This window comes from Theropithecus gelada, chromosome 12, assembly GCF_003255815.1.
Source record: "Theropithecus gelada isolate Dixy chromosome 12, Tgel_1.0, whole genome shotgun sequence".
NCBI classification, from domain to species: domain Eukaryota; kingdom Metazoa; phylum Chordata; class Mammalia; order Primates; family Cercopithecidae; genus Theropithecus; species Theropithecus gelada.
In genome coordinates this window covers 46,247,087-46,267,468 of record NC_037680.1, presented here as the reverse complement: position 1 = coordinate 46,267,468, position 20,382 = coordinate 46,247,087, and the positions used below count along the sequence as shown (strand labels likewise).

Sequence of the window (20,382 nt, the reverse complement as noted above, 5' to 3'; positions counted from 1 at the left end):
TATATATATATATATATATATATATATATATATATATATATATATATGTGTGTGTGTGGCACAGGAATTTCAGGAAAATGGTAACTTCTGGAGAGGGAAAGAGAAAGGAAGGGAGAGGTGGGTTGACCTTTCTTTGGGGTTTTGACTAAAAGCAGCTCTATAGCAAACATGGCAAAAGGTTAACATCTATTCATCTCAATGGTAAGTACAAAGGTATCTGTTATATTACTTTTGTAATTTTCTGTAAATTCAAATTGTTTCATAATTGAAAATAGTTTTAACTGAGTTTTGTAATGATTAAAAAATTAGGCCAGGTGTGGTGGGTCACACCTGCAATCCCAGTACTACTTTGGGAGGCTGTGGCAGGTGAATTGCCTGAGGTCAGCAATTCCAGACCAGTCTGACCAATATGGTGAAACCCCACCTCCACTAAAAATACAAAAAATTAGCCAGGCGTGGTGGCATGCGCCTGTAGTTCCAGCTACTCAGGAGGTTGAGGCAGGAGAATCGCTTGAACCCAGGAGGCAGAGGTTGCAGTGAGCCGAGATCACGCCACTGCACTCCAGCCTGGTGACAGAGTGAGACTCCATCTCAAAACGAGCAAGCAAACAAACAAAAAAATATTTTAGGTGTAGTATTGGTATTGTGGTTTGGGGGGAGTTTTTTGCTTGTTTTTTGCTTTGTTTTCAAGAGATGAGGTCTCTTCATGTTGCTGAGGCTGGAGTGCAGTGACTATTCACAGGTCTGATCATAATGCACTGCAGCCTCTTACTCCCAGGCTCAAGCAATACTCCCATCTCAGCCTTGGGAATAGCTGGGACTATAGGTGTAAGCCACTATGCCTGACATTATTTTTTAATTGTGGTAAAATATAAATAACATAAAATTTACCATTTAAAACCATCTTAAATGTACAGTTTAGTGGCATTAAGTACATTCACATTGTTTTGCAACCATCACAACCATCGATCTCAAGGACGTTTTCATCTACCCAAACTGAAACTCTGTATCTGTTAAATAAATAAATAAATAAATAATTCCCCAGGCCGGGCATGGTGGCTCATGCCTGTAATCCCAGCACTTTGGGAGGCCGAGGCGGGCAGATCACGAGGTCAGGTGATCGAGACCATCCTGGCTAACGTGGTGAAACCCCGTCTCTACTAAAAATACAAAAAATTAGCTGGGCGTGGTGGCGGGCGCCTGTAGTCCCAGTTATTAGGGAGGCTGAGGCAGGAGAAAGGCGTGAACCCAGGAGGTAGAGCTTGCAGTGAGCCGATATCGTGCCACTGCACTCCAGCCTGGGCAACAGAGTGAGACTCAAAAAAATAACAAATGCCAGAGTGAGTCTCAAATAAATAAATAAATAAATAAATAACTCCCCAATCTCCCCTTCCCTTGGCCTCTGATAATCACTATTCTGCTTTCTGTCTGTATGAATTTGACTATTCCTGGCACTTCACATAAACAGAAGCATCTGTTCTTTTATGATGGGCTTATTTCATTTGGCATAATGTCTCCAAGGTTTATCTACATTGTAACATTCTAACATGTCAGAATTTTATAATTTTTAAGGCTAAATATTTCATTTATGGACACTCCACATATTGTGTATCCATTCATCCGCTGATGGACACTTGAGTTATGTTTTAGAGTTCACATCTATTTACTCAGATGCATACTCAAATATTTTTAAATTAAATTATAAGGCATCTGATATTTGCTTCAAAATAGTCCTGGCTGGGAAGAAAGAGCAGTGGGACGGGGAGATAACAAATGAAACAAGAGGCCGGGCGCGGTGTCTCACGCCTGTAATCCCAGCACTTTGGGAGGCCAAGGCGGGCGGATCACGAGGTCAGGAGATTGAGACCACGGTGAACCCCGTCTCTACTAAAAATACAAAAAAATTAGCCGGGCACGGTGGCGGTCGCCTGTAGTCCCAGCTACTCGGGAGGCTGAAGCAGGAGAATGGCGTGAACCCAAGAGGCAGAGCTTGCAGAGAGCCGAGATCACGCCACCGTACTCCAGCCTGGGTGACAGAGCGAGACTCTGTCTCAAAAAAAAAAAAAAAAAGAAACAAGATACCACTTTTCCTTATGAGAGCAGCAAAGATCAGAAACATTGATACCACCATATATACTGCCAGGATATGGGGAAACAAACTGTTTCATACATTGTTGGCAGGAATGTAAATTAATTTCTTTGGAGGGTTCTATCAAAGTTGAATTTGCACATTTCCTTCAACCAAGATATAACTTCTAGGAATTTACCCTCAAACATAAGCTCACACACATATGAAGAAGTGTATACAAGAATACTTGCTGCAACAATGTTTACAATAGCCCAAGTCTGGAAACAATTTAAATGTCTATCAGTAGGGAACTGACTGCAAATATCACAGTACATTACAAAAACATGGAAATACAATGAAATACTATTTAACTTCAAAAATGAAGCAGTTCAACTTTCGAGATAGTGTCCATAAATATGTTAAGGGGAAAAAAGCAAGATACTAAAGAGAGTAACACTATTCAACCAGACATTCACATGGTTCAATTTCTGGCTACCACAGATCAAAAAACCTAAAAACCTTCCACAACACAGGCCAGGCACCACACTCTGGCCCATGCCTATAATCCCAGCCCTTTGAGAGGCTGAGGCAGATGGACTGCTTGAAGCCAGGAGTTCAAGATCAGCCTGGCCAACGTGATGAAATATCATCTCTACAAAAAAAACAAAAAAAAATGTAGCTGGGTGTAGTGGTGTGTCCCTATAGTCCCAGCTACTTGGGAAGGTGAGGTGGGAAATCACTTGAGCCTGGGAGGTAGAGGCTGCAGTGAGCTGTGATGTCACACCACTGCACTCAAGCCTGGGAGACACTGCGAGAACCTGTCTCTAAAAAAAAAAAAACTAGAAATGCTCGATAAATTATAACTAATGTCTTTTAAATACATAAGTAAGCTCAAAAGAAAGGGAAATTTCTTACTGAGGGGTAGGATGGAGAAAGGCACCTTTACTTTTTACTTTATCCACTTATGTTTATGTTATAATCAATGTGTATTACTTCCGAAATTAAAAAAATGAAAGCACTCTGAAAAAAGCTGCTATGGATTTAATAATCAATACGACCTCACAAATAACTAAAGCAATGTAATCTGACAGCAACTTTTTGAGTATAGCAGCCACTTTTTTTTTTTTTTTTTTTTTTTTTTTTTTTTTTTTTGAGACGGAGTCTTGCTCTGTCACCCAGGCTGGAGTGCAGTGGCCGGATCTCAGCTCACTGCAAGCTCCGCCTCCTGGGTTCACGCCATTCTCCTGCCTCAGCCTCCCGAGTAGCTGGGACTACAGGCGCCGCCACCTCGCCCGGCTAGTTTTTTTTGTATTTTTTAGTAGAGACGGGGTTTCACCGTGTTAGCCAGGATGGTCTCGATCTCCTGACCTCGTGATCCGCCCGTCTCGGCCTCCCAAAGTGCTGGGATTACAGGCTTGAGCCACCGCGCCCGGCCTAGCAGCCACTTTTTTATCCAATTTAATTCAAAATTACTGACACCTACTAAGTACAAGAGACTGTGCTGGCCTCTGGCTAATAGCAAAATGAGGTCCTTATCTTTTAAGGAGCTTAGAATATGTGAGCAAGAACAAGCAAGGAGACAAAAATATCTGTAATATAGGACAGAACATGAAACTCCTCATTTTCTGCACCAAAATTTGAGAAATAAATGTTTAAAATCCCAGTTTCCGGTTAGTATCCCATCAACGCCCAAAACCAGCCAGTCAGGCATTACAGTTGACCCTTGAACAACACTAGTTTGAACAGCAGGGGTTCCACTTATACAAGGATTTTTAAACCAAACATGGATCGAAAATACAGAATTCATGGGATCTGACACTCACATACATGAAGGGCAGACTTTTCTTACAAGCAGGATTTCAGTATACCCTGGAGAGTGGGTGGGAGGTGGGTATTCTGGAACCAGTCTCCAATGTATACCATATACTGAGGAACGACTGCATTTTAGACTTTCCATTACAGGCTATTTTGTTTTGTTTCATTTTGTTTTGAGTTAATCCACCCATAAAGCATTTTTTTTTCCAGATGGAGTTTCACTCTTGTTGTTCAGGCTGGAGTGCAATGGCATGATCTTGGCTCACCGTAACCTCTGCCTCCCGGGCTCAAGCGATTCTCCTGTCTCAGCCTCCGGAGTAGCTGGGATTACAGGCATGTGCCACCACGCCCGGATAATTTTGAATTTTTAGTAGAGATGGGGTTTCTCCATGTTGGTCAGGCTGGTCTTGAACTCCCAACTTAAGGTGATCTGCCCACCTTGGCCTCCCAAAGTGCTGGGATTACAGGTGTGGGCCACCGCACCCAGCCCCCATGAAGCATTTCTGACAATGACCGCATTGCATTTACTCACTAGTGGCAAAACTGTAGTTACGTATACAGCTGTTTTGTTTTTTTTTTTTCCTGAGACGGAGTCTCGCTCTGTCGCCCAGGCTGGAGTGCAGTGGCAAGATCTCAGCTCACTCCAAGCTCCACCTCCAAGGTTCATGCCATTCTCCTGCCTCAGCCTCCCGAATAGCTGGGACTACAAGCACCCACCACCACGCCCGGCTAATTTTTTGTATTTTTAGTAGAGACAGGGTTTCGCCATGTTAGCCAGGATGGTCTTGATCTCCTGACCTTGTGATCTGCCCACCTTGGCCTCCCAAAGTGTGGGATTGCAGGTGTGAGCCACCGCGCCCGGCCACATACAGTTATTAGTACACAGTTTCCATAGCCTTTGTGATCTCATCCCACAAATGAATCCTCAATTGTTTTCTTCCTTTGGTTTGTATATCTGCTAATACTGCCATATTGATTATACCAATACTACTCAGTCAAAAATAACTAAATCCTCCCCATAGTTCTATAATTGCTAATTTGAAAATTAAATATAAATACAGCTGTGATGGATTCAAGATCCTTCTCCAACTCCAATCACTGAACATCCTACAGGCAACAGTCAGACACTTGTGAAAAGGATTATGGCACAGCAAGATGTATTCTCATTTACTAAGAGCACAAATACAGCAGAAGAAAAGGAATCCTTCTCTAAAAGTGACTGACCATGAAATTTACAAACTTTCATGGCAGTTAGAATAAAAACCCCAAAATCAACACACATTCAATCTTCGGCAACCTAAACGGGTTTTTAAAATATCAAAAACTTAGAAAAGTTCAAACATTCTGTTCATGCCAGGGTAGTCCAGCTTTGCCCATGAGAACACTGTTATAAGCTGTTGATGATTTCCAGTTCTAAAAAGGTTCCACAGGCAGTCTTTTAGGTTGCAAAGCTAGTCAACATCACCTATGTCTCTTGAGGCAGTAAATTAGTTGTATAGCCCAGAAAAATTACTCTATCCAATCCAAGCAGTTATAAAAAATTCAGAATAATCACATGGCCACCATACTGTTTATTGTTCAATCTTGCCCTTTATGAAACTGGATATGGCAACTGCTGACATATATAGGCAATGGTTCTGGTTTCAGACAGAGATAATAATACATCTTTAAATATTATGTATCAACTCATAGAGGGTTGCCAGACTGGGAAAATAATACTTACCTATGAGACACCAGTAAAAGCAAATACCATGAGGTTAGGATGTTGACTATCTATAGCCTGGATACCCTAAAACTGTATGAATACCTTCAAAGAAACTCACTGACATATTTCTGGTAGTACACTGAAGCATCACAAGCAATCAAACTTGCATCTCATCCTCAATAATCTGATAATTACCACTGTATTCCAAAAGTCAGGAAAGAATCAATGTCATTTCCTACCTTCAGGTTCTCTGGAGGCTTTCCTAAATGCTAACCCAGTCCAAGAAATAAAAATGTCTATCAGTAAAGGATTGCTCCAACTCCTGTTTTGATGTGCTTCTTTAAAACAAAAACAAACAAAAAAGTTTAAAAAGAAAGAAACGAAGGCCCAAATAAGAATAACATATTAAGTAAAAAAAAAAAGAAAAGAAAAAAAAGATAAAACATAGAATTGAAAAGAAAAACCAGTAAGAATGCTATTTAGTAGAGGCAGTAAAGAGAAATGGTTGACTAGACCAGCTCTGGAGCCCTGGAGCCAGCATGCCTAGCTTACCGCCAATGCAATCTTGAGCAAGTTTTTTTTTAACTCTGCCCTACTTCCCTCTTCTGTACAATGAAAATAATAAAAGTAACAATCTCAGAGTCAAAGAATAAGTTAAATCACGTAAAACAGCTAGAATTTGGCCACTTTTAACCAAACAGATAGATAAAAGTCCAAATTTTTACTACTACTCTGTTGATGAGGCTGTTGGAAAACAGGCAGTCTCATACAGTAATTAGTACTAAGCCTCAGGGGGGCAATTTGGAAAACACACGTTTGAGAATTTATCCCACTGACCCTCTTGACTAGGTGGGAAAAGACAGTTAATACCACGTTGTTAATTTTATACTGGAAAGTCAAATGCCCATGAAGAGACATTAAATCAAGAATGGCAAATTCACACACACACACACAAAAAAAATTTTAAAAGAAATTAAAAAAAAGAATGGCAAATTCAAAACATGTAACACTATGCAGCAGTTTAAAAAAAAAAAAATTGAATGACGACACTGATTTTTTAATAAGAAAAATACATCTAAGATAACTAAAAAATGCAAGATGTAAAACAGTGGAAAGTATGCAACCCTTTGCACAAAAAGAGACTGAAAAACTAGGAAACATCCTTGCTTGTTCTGCACTAAGAGAAACTAAGCAGGAAGGAACTGGACAGATGGAAGACTAGATGGGAGAAAAATTTCCAACTCTGTGTGTGTGTGTGTGTGTGTGTGTGTGTGTGTGTGTGTATCTGCTTTATTAGCTATATATTTTATCTATTCAAATATAAAATTTTTAAAAGTACTTTTAAAGTGTCAGAAATACAGTTCAAGAACTCAAATGTTGGCCGGGCGCAGTGGCTCACGCCTGTAATCCCAGCACTTGTGAGGCCAAGGCAGGCAGATCACCTGAGGTCGGGAATTCGTGACTAGCCTGACCGACATGGAGAAACCCTGTCTCTACTAAAAAAAAAAAAAAATACAAAATTAGCCGGGCGTGGTGGTGCATGACTGTAATCCCAGCTACTTGGGAGGCTGAGGCAGGAGAATCGCTTGAACCCAGGGGGCAGAGGTTGCGGTGAGCCGAGATCGCGCCATTGCATTCCAGCCTGGGCAACAAGAGCGAAACTCCATCTTTAAAAAATAAGTAAATAAATAAATAAATAAAAACTCAAATGTTAGCTGCAATTATGTTATTATTATTAGCAAAATCAAAATACCTTCTTTCTGAAGACTTTTTCTTACTTCCTCTGGACAGAAACCTCCTCTCCCTCCTCTAGTTATCAAGTTATTGTTTAAGGAATTTATTACTTTCTACTCCAGTGCAAGTAGAGTAAGGGGTTGGTCAATGTTTCATTCATTTTTAATATCCAAGAAGCCTTGCTTGCACATAGTAGGTACAAACATTTTAGAGTAACAGTAACCTTACAAGTACTCCCAAAAAAAGGTGACCATTTATAAAAAAGATTGTACTCTGTCATTAATCCTAAGACCTGAAAATTGAAGAAGTTTAATAACTGCTAGCAACTAGTAGTTGCTAATATTCTTTCAACTACTGCCTATCCAAAATCGCCCCTTTCACTTTTTCCTTTTTTCTCAGACTGTCCCTGACATTGACATCACGTTCCAAGCCAAGACTCTACACGTACTAACTCTCTGTAACTCACTGCAAACTCTGAAATGTCTTCTCTCATAAGTCCCAACATCTGACGTATCGCTCCTGTCAAAAGGGCATTTGTTGTCTCCTCTTAGATGTTCACATATCAGTGAGTGAATAAAGTGCCCTTAACTGGAGAAGACCTAACACTTGATTCCTAGTTCGCTCAGTATTTTGTTCGTTCTCCTGGTACGGCGGGTATTCTGTAACGGACTGCTCAGTAGCCCAATTCTAAATGTCATCCCAGCATACCAAATACTCCACTGACAGCTCAACAGTCACTTTTCATGCAGGCCCCTCCCCTTCCCTCCTCCCTCAACCCTCAAGAGCTCCTTCTCTCATACTGACAGACACACTGGCAGTTCAGAAGACCTTTCCTCAAGCGTCCTTCCCTGCACGTACAAGACCACCTCCCCAGCTCTCATCATCCCGCGAGCCAATACAGTCCCCAATAACAACCCCTCCCAGCCAATCCAAATCACAACCTAAGTCTCTTCCCAAGAACCAGGCTTTATAGCCTTTGCCAACAAGTACACACTTGACAGCTCGACACGAGCTTCCCCAAAAATCCTTTCCCCCTCACTCCCCTCCTAACCCATACACTGGCTCTTTTCTCGCTATCATTTACCCACCCTGGCTTCCCCATAATTCACAGCCCGGTTTCCTAAACATGCTCTACGCTCTCCTCTCCCTGCTTTCTGCTCCCCACCCCCTTTCCACCGCTGACAGCTCAGTCACCTCCATCCCCCTGTGGCTGCACCCTCCCCCGCACCCTCCCCTTGACAGCTCAAGAGTGGGCTCCCGGCGCCCCGCTCCAGGCCCTCCCGCGACGTCCCCGGCCCAGGGTCGCCTCGCCCGCGGGGACGGCTCCACTCACCCGCTCTCCCGCATCACGTTGCTGTCCCCACAGTCGCAGGCGCCCCCGGCCTGGCTACGGAACATGTTGAAGTCGTGTCCGGTGTGGTCGCCCTGGTGGAAGCACTCGGCGCACAGCGACATGCAGGGCGAGATGCCGCACGTCCGGCAGCGGTAGGCCACGAAGTTGGCTGTCCAGACCAGGCCGCAGAGCGCCGCGGGATCGTAGGCCCGCACCGCCGCGCAGAACTCGTCGTAGCCGCCGCCGCCCGCCAGAAGGCACTTACACCACTCCAAGGCCTCCTCCTCGGCGGCCCCCGGACCGCCCCCGCCTCCGGCCGCCGCCGCGTCCTCGCCGCCGGCAGCCGCGGCCAGCGGCCGCTCGGCGCTCAGCACCCGCTCCAGCAGCGCCTGCAGCTCCTCAGCACCTGCGCGGTTGTCCGGCCGGCTGAGGGCCGCCTTGAGGTGCGCGGCGGTGGCCGCCTTGTCTAGGGCCAGCCCCGACGCGGGCAGCTCGGGCTGTGACGGCTGCTGGCCCCCGACGGCCGCCGCGGCCGCCGCCGCCATGATGAGAGCTCAGAATTTGGAGAGTCCAGGGCCAGCGGCTCCTCCAGGGAGAGTGAGGGAATAGACTGCTGCGATTGCTCGGCCCGCCCAACTCTCGCGATACCCGGAGCGTCCGCGCTCCTCCGCCCGCGGCCCCGCCCCTGCACACGCCCCCTCGGGCTGCAGAGCCTTCTCCCCGCCCTCCCGCCTGGGTGCCTCTGGACCAAGCTAGGCTCCCAACTTTCTAAGTTAAGAGCTACTGAAATAAAGGACTCACCTTATAGGAAGTCTTTAATAAGGGCAATTATTTCTTTATTTGCATAGACTACAGGAATTATTCACATCATCTTTCAGATGTACTTTAGGCATCTGCATTTTGTGTAAGATGTACATTCCTATTGTTATCAAAGTCCAGCGGGCGACAGAGTGAGACCCCAACTTAAGGAAAACAAACTGTAGGAAGAGCAATCCAGAGAAAAACAGAAGGCCGGGCGCAGTGGCTCACACCTGTAATCCCAGCACTTTGGGAGGCCGAGGCAGGCGGATTACTTGAGGTCAGGAGTTTGAGATGAGCCTGGCTGACATGGTGAAACCCTGTCTCTACTGAAAATACAAAATGAAGCCGGGCGTGGTGGCGCACGCCTGTAATACCAGCTACTCGGGAGGCTGAGGTAGGAGAATCGCTTGAACCCAGGAGGCAGAAGTTGTAGTGAGCCAAGATCACGTCACTGCACTCCAGCCTGGGAGACAAAGCAAGACTCCGTCTCAAAAAAACAACAACAACATCAAAGAAGAACAGGGGTGTTTCCAATCCATCACCGTGTGTTTGAAATGAATGAAACATAATTAAGACAGGTTATTTTACAGTCCTGGTCTTCTACATTAGTTAAGTATGTCACGATCATCATATAACAGTGATAAGTTAAATTTGCTCAATAATTTTATGAATCACTAAATTATAAACTAAATAAAACTTTATGTATCAACTTTACATGCTAAAACTTTGTATGCTTTAACTCATTTGATTCTCATAACAGAAAACTTTGAATTCTACCATTCCTAGGAAGTAGCAGCCTCAGACACTTCTCTACTTCGTCATCATCCATTCACTCTTTTTCTTCTTCCTTTAAAAATGCAAAGAGGTGTCCATCCACAGGCTTAAATACAGTCCTGCAATCCTTTTACTTAACCACTGGATCCTGCCTTCTCAGGATCCCAACGCTATCCAATATCCTCTTGTATTTTTAACACCTCTCTTTCTATTAGCTCAATTCTTGTCAGAATTTGTCTCCTCCTGTCTTAAAAATAGTTGAAAAAACAATAAAGCTTCCCCCATTACTAAGCATCAACCATTCTCTTCTTTTCGTAGGCCGCCTTTCTCTTTCTCTTTCTTTTTTTTTTTTTTTTTTTTTTTTTTTTTTTTTTTTTTTTTTTTTTTTGAGACAGTGTCTCACTGTCAACCAGGCTGGAGTGCAGTGGTGCAATTTCAGATCACTGGAAGCTTTGCATCCCGGGTTCAAGCGATTTTCCCACCCCAGCCACCGGAGCAGCTGGGACCACAGGCTCGCGCCATCACACCCAGCTAATTTTTGTATTTTTAGTAGATACAGGGTCTCCTTACGTTGCCCAGGCTGGTCTCAAACTCCGGTCTCAAGCGATCCGCCCATCTCGGCCTCCCAAAATGCTGGGATTACAGGAGTGAGCCACCGCGTCCGGGGCCACGTTTAATTGTTCATATTTACTCTTTCTTCTTTCTAAACTTCCATTCGCTCCACAATCTGCTACAACTTGGTTTCTGCTCCTACTTTATGAAGCCCGACCTCTTTCCATTTGACACCGCTACCTATTCTTTCGTTTCCACTCTTTTTTTTGTTTGTTTGTTTCTGAGACGGAGTCTTGCTCTGTCGCCCAGGCTGGAGTGCACTGCACGATCTCGGCTCACTGCAAGCTCCGCCTCCCGGGTTCACGCCATTCTCCTGCCTCAACCTCCCGAGTAGCTGGGACTACAAGAGCCCGCCACCACGCCCGGCCAATTTTTTTGTATTTTTAGTGGAGATAGGGTTTCACCGTGTTAGCCAGGATGGTCTCGATCTCCTGACCTCGCGATTCGCCTGCCTCGGCCTCCCAAAGTGCTGGGATTACAGGCGTGAGCCACCGCGCCCGGCCCATCCGCTATCTCTTCTTTGGGTTTCTTTGACATCACCACTTCTGTGAGAATTGCAAGTGACACAAATGACCTAAAAATTGGGAAACAAAGTTACAATAAAGTAAGGCATGAGAATGGCGAAGGAGGTAAAGATGAATGGAGATCGCTACTTTTTGAGCCGAGACTTGGGAAACAAGAAGAGTCACTCTGGGCCATACAACAAAGTGACTGTGACTTTCTCTTCCGCATCCCTTTCACTCTGTCTTTCCCCATCCTTTGAGGGCCCGCAGGTACTCATGGCAAACTAGAGAGTAACGAGCAGGCGATAGGCGGCGAGGACTGGCCGTGGGTCAGCGAGTAGCGCAGGCTTTGCAGGTGGAGGGGATGGGGTAATGAGGCCCCCAGGTGGCCAGCGGAACCCCGGCTCAGGACAAAAGTTGCAGCTCGGCGCCGGGCCGCTGGGCGGCGAACGCGTGCCCGCTTGCGGGCTGGCGCTTCCGGCCCCGGCCGAGGTGTGGGTCGCCCCAAGAGGTGTGTTGTCGTGGCGCGAGGGATCCTGGGGCTGCTCCAGCCACGCGCCGCCGCCGTCTCCTGGGGTGGTGTGGGTTACCCGGGAGGTGGGTCAGAGGCTCGTCCCGTGCCCTGCGTCCCGGCGTCTCCTTAGGGCGCGTCTTCGGGTCCGGCCAGCGGTGCTGAAAAGGGGGAGAAGGTTGGGGGTAGGGAGGAAACAAAATCCCAGTTCAATAGATTTCTCCGCAGATCCTGTGCCTGCAAACCCTACGAGTCCATACTTTAAAACAAAATGAAGAAATTAAGGCTTAAGGAACTAGAGAGTCGCCTGCAACAAGTGGATGGATTCGAAAAGCCCAAGCTACTTCTAGAACAGTATCCTACCAGGCCGCACATTGCAGGTAGGGCGGCTGGTTCACCACGCCCCTGCTTTCGGCGTTAGTCCAGTCTACTCTGTGATAAAAATAGAACAGTTATTTGGATACAGATAATGTCTAGAGAAATTTTGCCCAAAGATCACCTAGTTAGGTCTTCCTTGACACTGCAGCTTACAGCACGCCCTCCACACACACACTCACTATCGTTTTACTGTCTGGTTTTCTGCATATCCCTTAACACTGCCAAACAGTATTTTTAATGTGTTTTTTTCTCTTCTCACATTATAATCTCTTTGAGGACAAGGAATTTGTTAGTCTCGTTCATACTTGAGTTCCCAGTGCCTAGAAGAGTCGCTGGTACTATTTAGGAGCTCAGTAAACATTTACTAAATAAGGATCAATTTCCTATTGCTACTAATTGCCTAGGCAAGGATTCTTGTGCTATACTCTGCCCTAGAAATGAATACTAGAGTTGATAGTGGAAGGATAGTTTAACAAAATCAGAGTATGTGCTGTATAAAGATGAGCATGCATATTAATTTTAACAGATTTTCTGAGTATTAGTGTTGTTGCTTCATGCCAGACACTGATACTGGGAGTACAAGAGAGAATACAGGAAAACATATATTTATGTTACCGAAGTCATTGGGAAGCCTTAGGGGAAAAAAATTTATTATTACTATTTTATGAGATGGGGGTCTCACTCTGTCACCCAGGCTAAAGTGCAGTGGCATGATCACAGCAACTGCAGCCTTGACCTCCAGGACTCAAGTAATCCTCCTACCTAAGCCTCCTGAGTAGCTGGGACTACAGGCATGCACCATCACGCTGGCTAATATTTTTTATTTTTTGTAGAGACAGGGTCTTGCTATGTTGCCCAAGATGGTCTCAAACTCCTGGGCTGAAGTGATCCTCCCACCTTGGCCTCAAGAAGTGCTGAGATTACAGGCATGAGCCACTGAGCCTGGCCCCTTAGGAAAATTAATTTTCTGAGAGTACCTGCAAGGAGGAGTTTTTTCCAGTTCCAAAATAGTTGTTTCTAAGCTGCCAGTAAAAGTCAAGGAGGACACGTGTGTATTTACACTTAACTCCAAGATACTGTCATAATTCCAACCAAAAATTCACACAAAACTACTGTGTCCAGGTTAAGACCAGTTTTCTCAAATAATGACTTACTAGTCTTCTGACTATAGGTTTTTTTAGTGGAATCCAATTTAAAATATAATAACAATCTGGCCAAGTATGGTGGCTCATCCCTATAATCCCAGCACTTTGGGAAACCAAGGCAAGAGGATGACTTGAGGCCAGGAGTTCAAGATCAGCCTGGGCAACACAGTGAGACCCCGGCTCTTAAAAATAAATAAATAAATTAGCCGGGTGTAGTAGTATGCGCCTATAGTCCCAGCCGCTGTTACTAAGGCAGGACAATTGCTTGAGCCCTGGAGTTTCAGGCTGCAGTGAGCTCTGATCCCACCACTGCACCCCAGCCTGGGTTATAGAGATAGACCCCATCTCTGAAAAAAACAACAAAAAAAAAACCTCTGGATCCTTGGGTATCAATGGCCAGCAGTCCTTGCTGGGTTCAGATATCTTCAGGGAAATATCAGTGGTGGTGGTATTCATGTTTAACCTTCAGTATATCTAACACCCAGTAGTTCTATTATCAGGTCTCATTTGTAGATTATGAATATATATATGTAGACCATGAGTTTATGTGTCTAAAGGCTACATTGCAGAGCTTATGGTGCTTGTGTTCTGGTGACAAACTTGCTACAGCAAAGTTCTGTGGTTGGGTGCAGTGGCTCATGTCTGTAATCCCAACACTTTGGGAGGCTGGGGTGGGAAAAATCGCTTAAGCCCTGGAGTTCGAGACCAGCGTGGCAATATAGTGAGAACCTGTCTGTGTTTAAAAAAAAAAAAAAAGAAAAGAAAAAAAGGTTTTGTGTCTTTGTGATGCTAATGCTTGTTTGATAGTGGTTTCTAGTCTTACAGATTTCACAGATAAGTAAAATTTCAAAACAATTTAGGAAACTGATACAGAGTTGCTAAATTTATGTTGACAAGAAAGGATTTTTTTAAAACCTATTTACTCTTAATGTTCTTTCAAAAAAATATTTCAGCATCAAAGAAAGAACCAATATGAGTGTATGGCAATGTTCTTAACAAGCTGAGGAAAAACTAAACGTTTTGACTTTTTTTTCCCTTTTACATCAGAGACTGGTCACAGTTTTGTCATTCTTGGCATTGCTAGCAGAGACTATTTTTTGAGAACCACTGGTGGGTATTAGCTTCCTTTATGGTGCCTCTTACTACATACCAAATTATTACACCTTATCTTTTAAAAAAATAATCTGGAATGGCATTTAGGGGAAGACTGAGTAATGCACAAATAAGATTTTAGTCATCAGCTTGCTTATTCTCTAATTTTTTTTTAATTTTTTAGCATGTATGCTCTATACAATCCATAACACGTATGATGACATTGAAAATAAAGTCGTTGCAGATCTAGGATGTGGTTGTGGAGTACTTAGCATTGGAACTGCAATGTTAGGAGCAGGGTACGTAATGCAATATATGCTATTTGGGTATTGGGTGGCTTTAATAAGGAGCATCAATGGGATTAACTGAATTATATTTATGAGACTCCACAGAATGAGATATAGGGAGCAAAAATCTGATACTGAATACATTTTGAACCGGCAGAAGATCTAAACAAACTACAAAATATAAATAAAAATGGTAAAAGCAGCAGTTCCTTTTATACAAACCTGAGTTTCCAACCCCTGCCAGGTTTGGAAATTATGCTATTGAAAAGCAACACTTGACCAGGCACAGTGGCTCACGCCTGTAATCCCAACACTTTGGGAGGCCAAAGTGGGCAGATTACTTGAGCCCAGGAGTTTGAGACCAGCCTGGGCAACATGGTGGAACCCCATGTCTACAAAAGTACAAAAATTAGCTGGATGTGGTCCCAGCTACTTGGGAGGCTAAGGTGGGAGGATTGCTTGAGCCTGGGAGGTCGAGGCTGCAGTGCAAGATGGCATCACAACACTCACCTGGGTAGCACAGCAAGATCCTGTCTGAAAAAAGAAAAAAAAAAAAAAAAAAAAAAAGAAGAAGAAAACACTCACTCTTACTTTGCTAATTGGGTTAGAAAGATACATGATTAAAAAGAAAAAAGCTAATTTTGGTTTTGTTTTTCCTTGGGAGCTATAAATCGCCACTCTTTGTGTGTGTTTTGTATTTATAGGTTGTGTGTTGGATTTGACATAGATGAAGATGCATTGGAAATATTTAATAGGAATGTGGAAGAGTTTGAGTTAACAAATATTGACATGGTTCAATGTGATGTGTGCTTATTATCTAACAGAATGTCCAAGTCATTCGATACAGTGATTATGAATCCTCCCTTTGGGACCAAAAATAATAAAGGTTTGTAACAAGAATCGGGTATATTGGTATATTTATAGAAAAGATTTTAAAGCTATTTTTAAGGCCAGGCGCAGTGGCTCAGGCGTGTAATACCAGTGCTTTGGGAGGCTGATACAGGAGGATCTTTTGGGGCCAGGAGTTGGTAGCCATCCTGGGCAACATAGTTAGACCCTGCCTCTACACACACACACACAAAAATTTTAATTTGCCAAGTGCGGTGGTGTGCCTATGGTCCTAGCTACTCAGAAGGCTGAGGTGGGAGGATAACCTGAGCTCAGGTATTGAAGGCTGCCATGAGCTATGAATGTGCCACTGCACTTCAGCCTTGGTAACAGCAAGACCCTGTCTAGAAAAAATAAAACAAAAATAAAAACCCTTTTTATCACTGACTGTTTGGGCTAAGTGATTTTATCACTCTTCATTAAATAAACCAAGGCTGGGCCGGGCGCGGTGGCTCAAGCCTGTAATCCCAGCACTTTGGGAGGCCGAGGCGGGTGGATCACGAGGTCAGGAGATCGAGACCATCCTGGCTAACATGGTGAAACCCCGTCTCTACTAAAAATACAAAAACTAGCCGGGCGTGGTGGCGGGCGCCTGTAGTCCCAGCTACTCGGAGGCTGAGGCGGGAGAATGGCGTGAACCCGGGAGGCGGAGCTTGCAGTGAGCCGAGATCGCGCCACTGCACTCCAGCCTGGGCGACACAGCGAGACTCCGTCTCAAAAAAATAAAAAAAATAAAATAAATAAAATAAAAATAAACCAAGGCTAAGTGATTTTATTACTCTTAAGTAAACCAATCTCTTACCTGTGTAATTCTTATAATTTAAATTTCAATTTGTTTAGTGCATGGCTAAGAAATTGAGTTTTTCAACTTTTGTTTTTACAGATTTGTATTAAGTAAACAAAGATAGTCATGTCATTTATTGTATATCTCCCATTCTCTTTCAGGAATAATTTGCCTAACCCTTATGAATGAATATGAAACATACAAAGAATTTTATACTTTTAGAACCGGTTTTTTAATGTCTTAACACACCCAAGGGTTTCTACATGTGCCCACCAGTAACAGTGACTCACTGTGGCTGTTAATTTTGTGGGTACTGTGGGCAAGGAGGTTAGGAAGTCAGTGAGGGTAGGAAAAAACATGCATAGTTTAAAAAGTACCCTGTCCCCACCAAGAGGATTCTGAATACTACTCTACGCGTTTCCTTCTCCCCTTTTTGAAAGTCATTAATGTTGGAATATAATACTAAATTTTTTACTTTATCCTTATTTAACCAAGACAGTGAAATTCTGGTTTTATCCTACCAACCTTAAAATAATATTTTGATAGTTTATTTGTACCCTTATTGCTGAAAGATTTCAAGGTGGCTATTTTGAAGTTTGGAAGAAAATGTTTCTAAATCCTACTAACTTAATCTTCTATTTTGATAGGTAAATAGGAGGTTTTTTTCTACTCTTCACAGGGACAGATATGGCTTTTCTAAAGACTGCTTTGGAAATGGCAAGAACAGCAGTATATTCCTTACACAAATCCTCAACTAGAGAAGTAAGTTCAAATCATCTGATACTCTGTGGCATTTATTTTTAAATTCATGACAGTGTTTTTAGGATTTGCTGTGAATACTAGATACCACAATATCTATTTCTCCTGACCTTTTTGACATATGAAACTTAGAACTAAATTTTCTGCTTAACCAGCTAGCATCTGATTGGCCTTTTTCTGAGCTATAAGACTTCTTTCCGGCCGGGCGCGGTGGCTCAAGCCTGTAATCCCAGCACTTTGGGAGGCCGAGACGGGCGGATCACGAGGTCAGGAGATCGAGACCATCCTGGCTAACACGGTGAAACCCCGTCTCTACTAAAAATTACAAAAAAAAAAAAAAACTAGCCGGGCGAGGTGGCGGGCGCCTGTAGTCCCAGCTACTCGGGAGGCTGAGGCAGGAGAATGGCGTGAACCCGGGAGGCGGAGCTTGCAGTGAGCCGAGATCTGGCCACTGCACTCCAGCCTGGGTGACAGAGCGAGACTCTGCCTCAAAAAAAAAAAAAAAAAAAAAAGACTTCTTTCCTCAAAGATTTTTTCAGACAGGAACTGTTGCCAGAAGAGATACTATAACTCAGGAGTAGAGAAGTGTGTTGTAACTAGGATTATGGTATGTTTTGGTTTATCTGGGTAAGTCTTAGTTGATCCCTTTTGCCCCATTGTCCCCGTGTGGCCTGATGTACTTAAGGGAGGCAATAAGGCCAGGTTTTCAGAACACTGAGCCTGGAGCTAAACAGATCTGAGTTCAGAAATCAGCTATTCTATTATTACTTTTGCAGCATGTAACACACGGAGAGGTGTATAAGTTGTATTCCAGGAAACTGGGGGGAAGGGCAGTACATTTTTTTAGTGTCAGTATAACACGGTGGTTAGGAACGGAGATTCTGAAGCTAGACCAGACTTTCTGGGTTCAGATCCAAGCTCTGCTGCCTCCCAGCATTATCTTGGTCAAGGTAATTGAGCTTCATCATCAAGGTAATTGAGCTTTTGTCATCTGTACTATCCTCACCTGTATTCTAAGTGTAAGGGACTAAGAGTACCCAATAATTCATAAGAATTGTGAGGATTACATGAGTTAATATTTACAAAGCACTTAGATCAGTGTCTGACATGTGTAATTGCTATGTGCTAGCTACTATTATTTAAATCATACATGTATTCAAAGATTTTAAAGTGATTTTGTAGGAAAAATAGGTAATTCATGTAAATACAGTGTATAAGAACTCAGTTGGAAATAATACATTCTAGTTACATGGTAATCTGATAACCTTTTAAAAAGCATAAAATATAACAGCTAAAAAGAACTATACTGCTAACAATAAGTAGTGGTACATGTAGGCAAGCAACAGGACACAACATAGCTAGTAAATAAATCCTCACTATATATGAAAGCAAACACCAGTTAAACATTGGTATCCAAACGTGTGTCCCCAAGAACACCCTCAGGTTTGATGATTCACTAGGAAATCTCATAGGACTCAGCATATAGTCTTATTCATGGCTATGATGTATTACAGTGAAAAGATATAGAGCAAAATCAGCAAAGAGAAAGGTGCATTAGGCAGAGAATGGGGGAAACCAGGAGCAAGCTTCCCGAGTCTTCTGCCAGTGGAATAACACAGGACACACTTAATTTTCCCAGAATGAATTATTGATAACACACGTGAAACACTGCCAACCAGGGAAGCTCATTAGAGACTCAGTGCCCAGGGCTTTTATTAGGGACTGATCATGTAGGCAATTCCCTTTCTGACACATACCCAAATTCTAGACTCCTAGTAGGAAAACAGGTGTTCAGCATAAACAGTGTTAGGCACAGTGAGACACTATTATTAAGGGAGTAGGGAGTGGGAACCTTCCCAAAATCTAAGTTCCTAATCTCCAGCCAAGGGCCAAACTTGTAAGCAGGCCTTTCTAAGGATAAGCAGCCAGGCCTGCTGTGAACTCTTTTCTGCACAGCTTGGCATAACATGAATTTTTTTTAAAATTATACTTTAAGTTCTAGGGAACATGTGCATAACATGCAGGTTACATAGGGATACATGTGCCATGTTGGTTTGCTGCACCCATCAACTCGTCATTTACATTAGTTATTTCTCCTAATGCTCTCTCTCCCCCAGCCCCCCACCCCCTAGCAGGCCCCGATGTGTGATGTTCCCCTCCCTGTGTCCATGTGTTCTCATTGTTCAACTCCCACTTACGAGTGAGAACATGTGGTGTTTGGTTTTCTGTCCTTGTGATAGTTTGCTGAGAATGATGGTTTCCAGCTTCATCCATATCCCTGGAAAGGACATGAACTCATCCTTTTTTATGGCTGCATAGTATTCCATGGTGTATATGTGCCACACTTTCTTAATCCAGTCTATTATTGATGGACATTTGGGTTGGTTCCAAGTCTTTGTTATTGTGAATAGTGCTGCAGTAAACATACGTGTGCATGTGTCTTTATGGTAGCATGATTTATAACCCTTTGGGTGTATACCCAGTAATGGGATTGCTGGGTCAAATGATATTTCTAGTTCTAGATCCTTGAGGAATCGCCACACTGTCTTCCACAATGGTTGAACTAATTTACACTCCCACCAACACTGTAAAAGTGTTCCTATTTCTCCACATCCTCTCCAACATCTGTTGTTTCCTGACTTTTTAATGATCGCCATTCTGACTGGTGTGAGATGGTATTTCATTGTGGTTTTGATTTGCATTTCTCTGATGACCAGTGATGATGAGCATTTTTTTCATGTGTCTGTTGGCTGCCTAAATGTCTTCTTTCTTTTGGGAAGTGTCTGTTCATATCCTTTGCCCACTTTTTGATGGGTTTTTTTTTTTCTTGTAAATTTGTTTCAGTTCTTTGTAGATTCTGGATATTAGCCCTGTGTCAGATGGATAGATTGCAAAAATTTTCTCCCATTCTGTAGGTTGCCTGGTTACTCTGATGATAGTTTTCTTTTGCTGTGCAGAAGCTCTTTAGTTTAATTAGATCCCATTTGTCAGTTTTGGCTTTTGTTGCCATTGCTTTTGGTGTTTTACTCATGAAATCTTTGCCCATGCCTATGTCCTGAATGGTATCGCCTACATTTTCTTCTAGAGCTTTTATGGTTTTGGGTCTTACATTTAAGTCTTTAATCCATCTTGAGTTAATGTTTGTATAAGGTGTAAGGAATGGATCCAATTTCAGCTTTCTACATATGGCTAG

At 43.2% G+C, this 20,382-nt stretch overlaps 2 protein-coding genes across 7 annotated transcripts in view; one reads left to right on the top strand and one right to left on the bottom strand.

Moving 5' to 3' along the window:
- Positions 1-9,253, bottom strand: part of UBR3 (ubiquitin protein ligase E3 component n-recognin 3) — a 229,601-nt gene extending 220,348 nt beyond the window's left edge. Inside the window, exon 1 of the mRNA XM_025403952.1 lies at positions 8,656-9,253. Coding sequence (XP_025259737.1) covers positions 8,656-9,200 — 545 coding nt within the window. The 5' untranslated portion in view covers positions 9,201-9,253. The remainder of the gene's footprint in view (positions 1-8,655) is intronic.
- A 2,538-nt stretch (positions 9,254-11,791) lies between these two features.
- METTL5 (methyltransferase like 5) overlaps positions 11,792-20,382 on the top strand; it is a 13,957-nt gene continuing 5,366 nt past the window's right edge. The window contains exons 1-5 of one of the 6 annotated variants that reach the window (XM_025405067.1): positions 11,792-11,856; positions 12,085-12,236; positions 14,656-14,770; positions 15,463-15,644; positions 17,110-17,192. In XM_025405067.1, the coding sequence (XP_025260852.1) occupies positions 12,128-12,236; positions 14,656-14,770; positions 15,463-15,644; positions 17,110-17,192 (489 nt within the window). In that variant the 5' untranslated portion in view covers positions 11,792-11,856; positions 12,085-12,127. Of the gene's footprint in view, positions 12,237-14,655; positions 14,771-15,462; positions 15,645-17,109; positions 17,193-20,382 lie in introns of all 6 variants that reach the window. The other 5 variants (XM_025405068.1, XM_025405069.1, XM_025405066.1 and 2 more) reach the window with 5 other exon arrangements.